The following is a 10,278-nucleotide window of genomic DNA, read 5'->3' on the forward strand; positions in this document are numbered from 1 at the left end:
CTGGTCTTTCAATCTCATGACGTTTCTCTAGGAGATGTTTAAGTTACTGTAGAAGAGGGTGTTCTCAAAACGTTATAATTTCGTAGTAAACATTGCAAGAAAATACGACCCTTACCTTCCGCAGTACCTCTTTGTGAAGAACGTCACAGTTTTATGCGTACTGTCGTAAAAGCTGGCGGTTTACGACAATATTTTTGATTTTGCGGTAGATTTGTCTGATTTTACGACTGTTGTACCAACTTGCGATACACAACTTTCCTAGTTTTACGACATACTGACGATGTACGATAGTGATTGGCGTGCCGCAAACAGGTGTGATCTGACAACATGGAAGACGACGCTCCTGTGATCTACGGTCTAGAGTTCCAGGTTTGATCTAGATCTCTTACAGTCCAGATACGCTGTTAGGTACCGTTGCAGTTGCTAGAAGTTAACCCCAGGGTCATTTTAGATGCCGAGATACGTAGAAACGTGGTACTTTGTAAATTGGTATGAACAGAACTGAAGAAAGTTTGGAGCAGACGACAAAATTATTTGCATGTCTCTCAAGTCTCATCATATATAATCTTTGCCTAAGGCTAATGGCAGGACGATCGTGCCAGCAGTGCAAAAATTTACACTGCTGGCAGGACGATCCTGCCAGCAGTACAAAAAATTGCACTGCATATATAGGACGATCCTGACAGCAGTGCAAAAATTTGCACTGCATACCGGACGATCCTGCCAGCAGTACAAAAATTTGCACTGCATACAGGATCGTCCTGTATGCAGTGAAAATTTTTGTACTGCTGGCAGGATCGTCCGGTATGCAGTGCAAATTTTTGCACTGCTGTCAGGATCGTCCTTTTTTCAATGCATTTTCGCAACCAATCAGAAACTAGCATATGTAATTGCTACGGTAACAGCAGATATTATTTGTTTCAAGATGTCGGCCATCATCACAGCGTATCTAAGGACCTACCAGGTGATATCAGCGCGATCCGATCGGATCCGGCGAACGCATGAGCTGGAAACCGGGCAATTTTAATTTCATAATTTCAGCTAGGCCCAACCTATTCATGGGGCATATTTCGGATCGTGATTATAGTCATGTTTTATCTCAAATATCATCGATGCTAGGTGCCAAATTTCTGACATGCTCCTGGGTACTTGTACTCCCATCCGAGCCCTCTATTAATTGAGCTGAACTACTAGTTACGTACAACGTACAAGTAACAGCCGTTTCGTTATCACAACTGACTCTTTTTTATGCTGAAATTTTTGAATCCGTCGAATCGACAGCTTGAGAAACGCACTTTTAATAGAACTTATTAGAAGGAATCCACCCCCCCGATACTGGATCCTAATGTCAATTGTTCAATAAATCCCATGACTTCATCAGACAGGTGTGGTTGTGCTCTATTATTACGAGTCATGTCTAATGTTTACTGCTCGCCTCTTGGTACTCATTCAGTAACAGGGCGGCTGGGAAATCCGCCCAGTTGGAAAACTTATCTCCAGCCTTCATGGCTGCCGCCATGTTCCTCGCTGAGTCCTTTCGCGCGGGCAATCTTTTTGCGAGCTCTGATTGGCTGAAAATTTTTCCTGTCAGCAGTAGAAATTTTTGCACTGCATACAGGAAAAATCCTGTATGCAGTAGAAATTTTTGCACTGCATACAGGATGATCCTGTATGCAGTAGAAATTTTGCACTGCATACAGGATCATCCTGTATGCAGTAGAAATTTTTGCACTGCATACAGGATGATCCTGACAGCAGTGCAGATTTTTCTACTGCTGACAGGATCATCCTGTATGCAGTGCAAAAATTTCTACTGCATACAGGATCATCCTGACAGTAGCCACAACCATAATTTTTTGCTTTCGGCAAATATTTTACCCATTGCAGTTTGTACTACTGAAGTAAGACAAAAACACAGATCATATTGTGGTACTGCTTGAAGTGGATTCACCCCAAAATAGAAGGAAGTGGATATTACAGGACGATCCTATCAGCAGTAGAAAAAAATCGCACTGCTGACAGGATCATCCTGTCAGCAGTAGAAACAGTTGCACTGCTGACAGGATCATCCTGTCAGCAGTGGAAAAAGTTGCACTGCTGACAGGATCATCCTGTCAGCAGTAGAAACAGTTGCACTGCTGACAGGATGATCCTGTCAGCAGTAGAAAAAGTTGCACCGCTGACAGGATCATCCTGTCAGCAATCGAAAAAGTTGCACTGCTGACAGGATCATCCTGTCAGCAGTAAAAAAATGCTGTCAGGATCATCCTGTCAGCAGTAGAAACAGTTGCACTGCTGACAGGATCATCCTGTCAGCAGTAGAAAATTTGCACTGTTGACAGGATCGTCTTGTCAAAAGCCTCAGGCTTACTGAAACAGAACAAAAACCTTCTATCTTAGAACTGCTTGAAAGGTTATTCATGGTACAAATATAATCTACAAAATGATAATACGCAATGTTATTCAATTCAAGGATGATAATTTATTATCGTTTTCATCATGTTCCAGGCCCGTGCCCTGACACCTCAGGTAGCAGAGACAGACGCTATCCGCTTCCTGGTCGGCACTCAGTCCCTCAAGTTTGAAAATCAGGTAGGACAGATCTAGATGGCAATATGAATGTCCTGTCGAATGGTATTTTAAAGCAGGACAATAGAACTGTTTTTGCCTGCTTTGAATGAATTTTATACCTATTTTATAAGGTACCTATGACAAACAGTGTTCCATAAGTTTTTACACAAACAAGTTAAAAATAGGATGGACTGGCCATCTTTGCATTGAGAATATCTAGCTATTGTAATCCTTAAACATTACATGTCTCAGTGTTTACTGTATGCCCCTACCCCCATGTTGTCTCTAAGTGTATTCTGTATCTGTATCTATATAGCTGGTAGCTTAGTATTGTAGCACCATGTAGTATTAATAAGATATTCTATGTGTCAGTGTTTTCTTCATGTTTTTTTTTTTCAGATCCACCAGATTGACTTTGATGATGAGAATAACATCCTGAACAAGAATGTGTTCCTGCACCAGCCGGGAGAAGTCTGGCACGTCAGCGCCAGCCCTGCGGACAAGGCCGTGCTCACGACGGTGTACAATAAGAGTCAGTAATCATATAACATACGCTTTCACCTCAATCTTACATCATCTGTACCATTTATGTGGGCACTGTGTTGCAATAGTTATTGATAAATGGCAAGGAAATGCTGATTATTAACTATGAAGATTTTCAGGAATAAGAGTTAATTGAGACAGCTCGGACATGTTGTAATGGATTGCATTCATAATTTTGGATGGTGACGTGAAGTTGATGGCTGTGTGTATGAGGGAGGTTTTAGGTTTTAGCCATTAGCGTAAGGTGTCAAACCTCTGCACTTTTAATTAACAAGAAAAGGGGTGACCCAGTGTCTTTATATAAATACTAGTACATGAGACATAGCAAAGCAACCTTGCATTGCTAGCTACTTGAAAAACATCATGCTTCACGTCAATTGATGATGCCAAAAGAAGGTGAAGAGACCCCTAAGCTTTCATATAGCTTATTCTATATAAATGGGTTCCTTGAATTTTTTGCCTTACTTTCCCCCAGCTTCAGAACAGAAAGCTGAGATGTGTGGTGCAGTGTGGAGAATCCCCTCAGAGTTTGATGCTTCAGCCAATGACGCACAGGACGACGCCTCTGCCTCCGCACAGGCACTAGAGCTGCTCTGTCACCTTGACGATGGTAACCATAGTAACATGGTCAGGTAATTATTCAGTTGTTTACTTCAATCTGACTGTGTTTTCAATGATGGTCAGTCCATAGTTTTCATTTCAGGGCGCTGACTCTTTGCACTGGATCTTGTCAACATTGCTTGGGGGGAATGTAGGTCCTGGACTGTATGTTTTATATATAGAATATATGTATATCACTATATGTGACTGCGGGTGGTGTTCTTCAGTCATGAACCATGATGAGTGAGGATAAAATTCAGTAACATTTGGGTTCTTCACCTATACTAGCTGCAGTGTGAAGTAGAACCAGTCAGTATTGCCCCGAAGAAGGTGACAGATGGTCACCGAAGTATCGTCTAGGTTGTAACTCTCTGGTTATGTACAAATATTAAACTTTATTATCCAGCTGTGTGGGTTTTGTACTGTTCGTACTGATAGCCAACATCAATTAACTTTTAATGGGTCAGTAAGACAAAACCACCTGCAGTTTTATAATTGCAAACAGGTATTGACAGTAACATTTTTCTCTCTCTTACGTGACATTTGTTCTGTTCCCCAGCACGGTGTGGGAGCCCGCTGGTGATGGGAAGAAACTGATCTCACTCACAGAGAACAACATCCTCATGTGGGACCTGGATGTTAGCAGCTCTCAGGCTAAGGTACATAAAGATACAATTTTTGCAAAAACAAGCTGGGGTGAAGATAGGGGCTTACATACACAGAGAATAATAGAATTATTTCAGCTTGAAAACAAAAACAAAAATTCTACGGCAGACAACCAATTCAATGAAACTTTAATTGATAAATCACCAACTTGTGTTGTTTACATTCACTTTTCTTATATCAATTTTGTATCTATGTATGTATGTTGACATTGTGTTTTACTCTTGTTTTATATTTATTTTTTAAGTAGAAGGCTTTATTTGAGCAATCATGCGTTTTGCCTGATACTGAATGAAAAAAAAAAAACACCTCATGAAAGCTTCCTTTTTCTTGCTAGTTGTCCAGTTCGGCCACCCTGGAGGGCAAGGGTAACCCCAAGTTCACTGCAGGCAGGTGGAACCCACACCACAACTGCACACAGATGGCCACTGCCAATGACACCACCATCAGGGGCTGGGACGTCAGGACCATGCAGTCAGTACTCTCACTACATATAATTGCATAGAATACAACACGGTATATGCCCTTCTGGAACAGGTGTGAACTGTAATTTCCAACACAAAATTTGGACTTCACGTTATGCAGATAGAACACATGACTCGGTGATTCAGAATGACTTCAACCAACACAGATGAATTTTTAAGTGTAGAATACCAAACTGTGTATGCTGTATCACCCGAGGTGCCAGCCCAACCGCAGAAGGCCTGCCATTGAGGGTGATGTAGAATACACTGTGTTGTATCTTATGTCATACCCCCACCGGAAAAAACACACATGTCAATGTAACTTGTGCCAGAAGTTTAGAAAATGTTTGTATCCTCAAACAAAAAATGTAACGACATCAGTTCCAATGTCCCAATCGGGTATTCAAAAGTTTCGACAGGGATGCACGCAAAGTGTGTTCAAATCATTGAATAGAAGCCTGTGCAGTACGACTTTGAAGCCTGGGCAATACGGTATAATATTTATGCAAATTAAGGCAAATTATGTATTGTAATGGCAAACATTTTATGACGTCTTTTTGCATGTCCAATGACCATATGCTTATTTCCTGTACTGGAAACACAGACAGGTGTATTGCATTGACAATGCCCATGGTCAGCTGGTGAGAGAGCTGGACTTCAACCCCAACAAACAGTACTACCTGGTCAGCTGTGGGGACGACTGTAACGTCAAATTCTGGGACGTCAGAAATTCTACTGAACCCGTTCTGACTCTATCTGAACATTCACACTGGTAAGGATACCTTTTTGTCACGCTGTGCTGTCCAGTGTATTGTGATCAATTCAATTTACAGTCTAGCAGCGATACTAATAAAATGAACACTAGTGGTACTAATCATGCTATTTTGAATTGCAATCCTAGTTTCTGTAGACATCTGTATGCTTCAAAGTCAAACAGGAAAATTTAATCTTATATACATGTATACACCTCTCCTTCCACCAAGTTAATCTCCCCAACTCAAAGTCAGGTACACATTTTTAAACCTGGTTGAAGTGAAGAATGTCCTGTAAAGCACCTTTCCCAAGGACACAAGATCGTCGACATGATAGGGTTTGAACCCATGACCTCTGGGCCAAACACCTCTGGGGGGGGATTACCTTCTGGTGTTTGCATGATTAGCTCACGGCTTTGTTACAGGGCCCCGATTTGATTTCAAGTCCGGGTTAAAATGATTTGGGCCGGGCCCTAAAATAGCCTGACAGCCGCAGTGTATCCCACGGGGCCGCCTAGGGGTCACGCTCGAAAGTAAAAAAAAAACAGCCTGTCAACTACCCGGCAGGGCCACTTTTTTTGCCAATTGGGACCTAAGCATAACCATGATGTATTTCCAGGGTGTGGAGTGTCCGGTACAACCACTTCCATGACCAGTTGGTCCTGACGTCCAGCAGTGACAGCAGGGTCATCCTGCACAACATGGTGTCCATCTCCTCCGAACCCTTCGGCCATCTGATCGATGAAGATGATGACAGCGAGGAGGATGAAGAGAACAAGAAAGAAAAGTAAGGAAAGAAAGGCCAAATAGCAGTAACGTTACTCAAGCAACTGGATATGACTTTGGAAACGGTCAGATGTTTCAAGTAGCATCCACTACTTTCTTCAGTGACCCTGAGCAAGGGGCAAATCATCTACTGATTGACAAATCTTGCTCAGAGTCACTGAAGAAAAGTAGTCAATGCTACAAGAAACGTTTCCAAAATCATATCCATTTGCTTGAGTAACTGCTGTTTGGCATAGCTTATTACCTGCATGTCTAACCTTCATAAAAGTATTATGGAAAGAAAGGTTGTAACAGAAGGGGTTGTAGTGGCTCTATAATGTATAAGATCAAAAATGGTGTAATGTTTTGAGGGCTGTTGATACTTGTCTATGTCAGAGTTTTGGTTGTTGTTTGTTTTGCATAACTGGTAAACTGCCTTTCGTTTCAGCGTAACATACAACTTTTCTACAGTAAGTACAAAGTGCATAAAACTGAATTCTATGGTTTGATCCATTTACACCAGAAAGGTCCCCTACTCTCATCGATAAATGTGGTGGCATCTTTAACACCCGAGCATTAAGGTGTGTCTCTCCTCAAACACTGGGCCTTTGGCTTTACGTCCCATCTGAGAGGACGTCCCTAACAGGAGCTAGGTACTCATTTTCACCTGAGTTGAGTGAAGAAATAGTTCTAAAGTGCCTTTCCAAAGGAAACACTGGGGCTTGCTAGGGATTTAAACAACAGTCAACAACCCAAACTACAATACTACTTTGCCACTGTTTCATGTTGATTCCCCTCTGTCATTGTGAAGATTATATCTTAACTCCATCACTTTACCTTTCCAGACCCAGAGAGCCAGAGAAGGATGGAGTGATTGGCACATACGAGGAGCATGAAGACAGTGTGTACGCTGCAGAGTGGTCCACAGCTGACCCTTGGCTGTTTGCTTCCCTTAGTTATGATGGTCGCCTGGTTATAAACAGAGTCCCAAAAGCTGTGAAGTACAAAATCCTCCTATAGCTGTTACGTAAGGCATAAAATTAGTAAAGAAGGTATATAAATGGGAACTGCCCTCTTACAGTTCTAGGTCACATTCAGACTCTTGCAGTGCCCAGTGGCACAAAGGGCAGCACGTTTCCTTGCTGCTTCAGAATCAGGGTATATATTTTACAGGAGGGATTGTTATCCCTTTAATGTGCTGGAGGCACCTCCTCAAACACAGGACCCCCATTTTACATCCCTTTCAAAAGACAGGTGCAGTCCCAACCAAGATGACCTTCCCAAGATTGAACCAGAGTCTCCCTGTATCCACAAAAAGTCAGAAATTAAGGGTCTGGCAATGCTCTGTCACTTGATTGACAAGATACTTTGAAATCTATGTATATGTTGACTTCAATAAAATTGCATAAGGGAAGAAGTGTTGAATTGTTTTTAATCATTGTTATTTAAGTTTCTCATCAAATAGAATTCAAAATGATCGGAGCAAATAACTGATCTCTTTACCCTGTTGTGTTTATCCTTCTTGTTAGATCATAATATAATCTGGTAGTTAATTACTAGCTTCTAGAACCACCCCTTACTCTTAGATTTAAGGAAGTACAATTGATTCTACATGCTTATGATGCATTGAGAGGACAAAAAGTCAAAGTATATATCATGTGCGTCTTTATTTTAGCAATACAAAATTGTCAGTTTAAAAGTTACATATTTGGTATGCGTATACAAATACTATTTTTCCCCCAGACCCTCTCACATTTTTTTCCTTCGTGATGCTAAGCCCCTTATTTTCAGGACTATTTGCAGACTATAGGAATACTTGTGGCACCTTTTATTTACTATATCAATATGTCACTCACTCACTCATGTATTTAAAAAAAAAAGGGTTTGACAGCTGTATATATTATATACACGGCAATGTATATTACATGTATACAGTTCCTCAGTTATGTATGCTAGAGCAGAATCTAGTATTAAGTGTTGCTAAATTTACTAGTATTACTTCTTGCTTGGACTATTGTTCACTCCCTGAGTAGCATTTTCTGGCGGCACCACCGGTTCCTTTCTGACCCTGGGGTCAACGTACGCTGCCCGTGACGTTGTCTGGAAGGAGTTGTACTCGTTCTTAAGCAGCGGCGGGTCCAGCTCGGGTTGACTGCCGGGAAAGCCGATGGGCTCCCGTTCGGCGAGGTGTTTTAAGGACTCCGGTACTCCCGCGGGCTTGGTGCTCAGTGTACTGCCGTAGGTGGTGTCGAAGTAGTGTTCATATTGAGAGGGGAGCCGCTTCGGGACTCTCTGATGCTCGACGTCGAAGTGATGCTCGTTCCAGTTGCCCACCAGCGTTTTGCTCCGGTAGCCCTCCTCCTGTGTGGTGGACCTGCAAATTGTCGCAAATTCCGCTTCTGGTTATTTTACATTTTAGTTGAGCCAATGTTTTGATTTCCTATTATCATGATGTGACATTATCTTTGTCTTTATATTCTATCTAATCGTAAATTCTGTTTTGATGAATGGTTATATTTTCTAGTCACTCTTTATTCCTGTATCATTTGTAATTTGTATTGTTGTGATTCATTGATATTGCAATGTAATTCTATTATTAGAGGTTGAACCCCCAGGAAATCTTTGAATAGTGCCACCAGGTGAAATGTATTCCTGGTTAGATCAAATTTCAACCTCCTTGGTTAGATAAATGAACTGAAACTGACCTCCAGCCGAACTGGGTGAACTTGAGCTCGTCGTGCGTGTGTGTCCAGACCTCGCCCTGGCCCGACGCTCGCACCATGGAGCAGAACGGGGCGTCGCGTTCAGACATCAGATTCATGACTGGAGCTTCCTAAAGGTATCAGGAAGCATGGTTTATTAAAGAATGAATGAATGAAAGACGTTTATTGTACATTTATGCTCTTACCACAATGTAAGCTAAGTACTGGTCATGGCGATAAAGCAGAAGTACAATTACAGTGATATAAGAGTGTTTTCAACGAATGATTCAAGAAAAACACGGAACAGCTCTTTATTCATAAAAAAGAACTTCATTGTTGTTATCCTTATCGCCGTGGTAACTTGACGTAACACGTTAACATTACTACCTAAAGTGTGCGGCCCCCTATGATGTCGACCCGAGATGTCTACATAGTATGTACTTTAACTTATAAGACATAAGTGGCAATCCTTCGTAGCTGTTTATGGTTGGCCCTAATCAATATAACTTTCTACGTTTTTCATTCCACACGATCTTGGCAACGTTCTTGCTTCCGCCCCTCCCCTTCCACCACGACAGACACGGCCGAAATAAATAAGTTAAAACTGTTACTTATACAAATCAAACTTACCTGACTTAAGACTTTAGAGAAGTGCAACACGAAGTAGTCTTGGCTATGCCTCTTTTACGTGAAAATGACTTGAGTAAGGGTCGATATATATCGATCTCACAACACGGAGCTGAAGCACTAGTGCTCAAAACAGCTGTAAGGAAGTCTTCTGTGGACGCGGTTGCCTAGCAATTGACGTCACGTGACGATCTCGTTTCCAGACACGCTCCCGTGCCCAGGGTACCGTGCCACCGCTGACATAGACCAGCCGGCGTTCAGGAGTTTCCGGTAACTTTTCAAAAACACGACATTTGCCTCCCCCCAGGCCTTCCTACTAGAGTACGGATCATAAAAATCGGCAAAAAGGGAATAATTGGCCAAGAGAGTCAGTCCGCTTGAAGTTTAAAACCAAACCTAAGTTATGGTAGCATGCAAATTATTCTCCCTATAACGTTAGCCATCGTAGGAATAGTCTGGAAAAGACTACATGTAGTTGCGAATGCTGACAAGGGGTGACGAATTTTTCAACATAGATTTTTTTTCTATCCGTTGACGAGAATCTCCTACGTGATAAGCATTTGTGGAGGTCTGGAGGATCTTGAAATACTT

At 41.8% G+C, this 10,278-nt stretch overlaps 2 protein-coding genes across 2 annotated transcripts; one reads left to right on the forward strand and one right to left on the reverse strand.

The window, feature by feature from the left end:
• Positions 1–256: 256 nt before the first annotated feature.
• LOC136428837 (EARP and GARP complex-interacting protein 1-like) lies at positions 257–7,775 on the forward strand. The gene is made up of 9 exons (XM_066418629.1): positions 257–369; positions 2,509–2,592; positions 2,971–3,103; positions 3,590–3,746; positions 4,274–4,373; positions 4,715–4,851; positions 5,446–5,613; positions 6,213–6,380; positions 7,204–7,775. The coding sequence occupies exons 1-9, from the start codon at positions 328–330 to the stop codon at positions 7,376–7,378; spliced, it is 1,164 nt and encodes a 387-aa protein (XP_066274726.1). The 5' UTR covers positions 257–327; the 3' UTR covers positions 7,379–7,775.
• Positions 7,776–8,000: 225 nt separating this feature from the next.
• On the reverse strand, positions 8,001–9,859 carry LOC136428838 (cilia- and flagella-associated protein 68-like). The gene is made up of 3 exons (XM_066418631.1): positions 9,691–9,859; positions 9,064–9,191; positions 8,001–8,732 (listed from the first exon to the last, which is right to left on the reverse strand). Exons 2-3 carry the CDS (start codon positions 9,177–9,179, stop codon positions 8,354–8,356), a joined length of 495 nt encoding a protein of 164 aa, XP_066274728.1. The 5' UTR covers positions 9,180–9,191; positions 9,691–9,859; the 3' UTR covers positions 8,001–8,353.
• Between the last annotated feature and the right edge of the window lie 419 nt (positions 9,860–10,278).

This window comes from Branchiostoma lanceolatum, chromosome 2 (genome assembly GCF_035083965.1).
Source record: "Branchiostoma lanceolatum isolate klBraLanc5 chromosome 2, klBraLanc5.hap2, whole genome shotgun sequence".
Taxonomy (NCBI): Eukaryota; Metazoa; Chordata; class Leptocardii; order Amphioxiformes; family Branchiostomatidae; genus Branchiostoma; species Branchiostoma lanceolatum.

Coding starts and splice junctions, on each gene's coding strand:
- LOC136428837 (XM_066418629.1), top strand. CDS start 328: ATGGAAGACGACGCTCCTGTGATCTACGGTCTAGAGTTCCAG. Junction 4,374..4,714: donor TTAGCAGCTCTCAGGCTAAG/GTACATAAAGAT, acceptor TTTTCTTGCTAG/TTGTCCAGTTCGGCCACCCT. Junction 5,614..6,212: donor CTATCTGAACATTCACACTG/GTAAGGATACCT, acceptor ATGTATTTCCAG/GGTGTGGAGTGTCCGGTACA.
- LOC136428838 (XM_066418631.1), bottom strand. CDS start 9,179: ATGAATCTGATGTCTGAACGCGACGCCCCGTTCTGCTCCATGGTGCGA. Junction 8,733..9,063: donor TTCACCCAGTTCGGCTGGAG/GTCAGTTTCAGT, acceptor GACAATTTGCAG/GTCCACCACACAGGAGGAGG.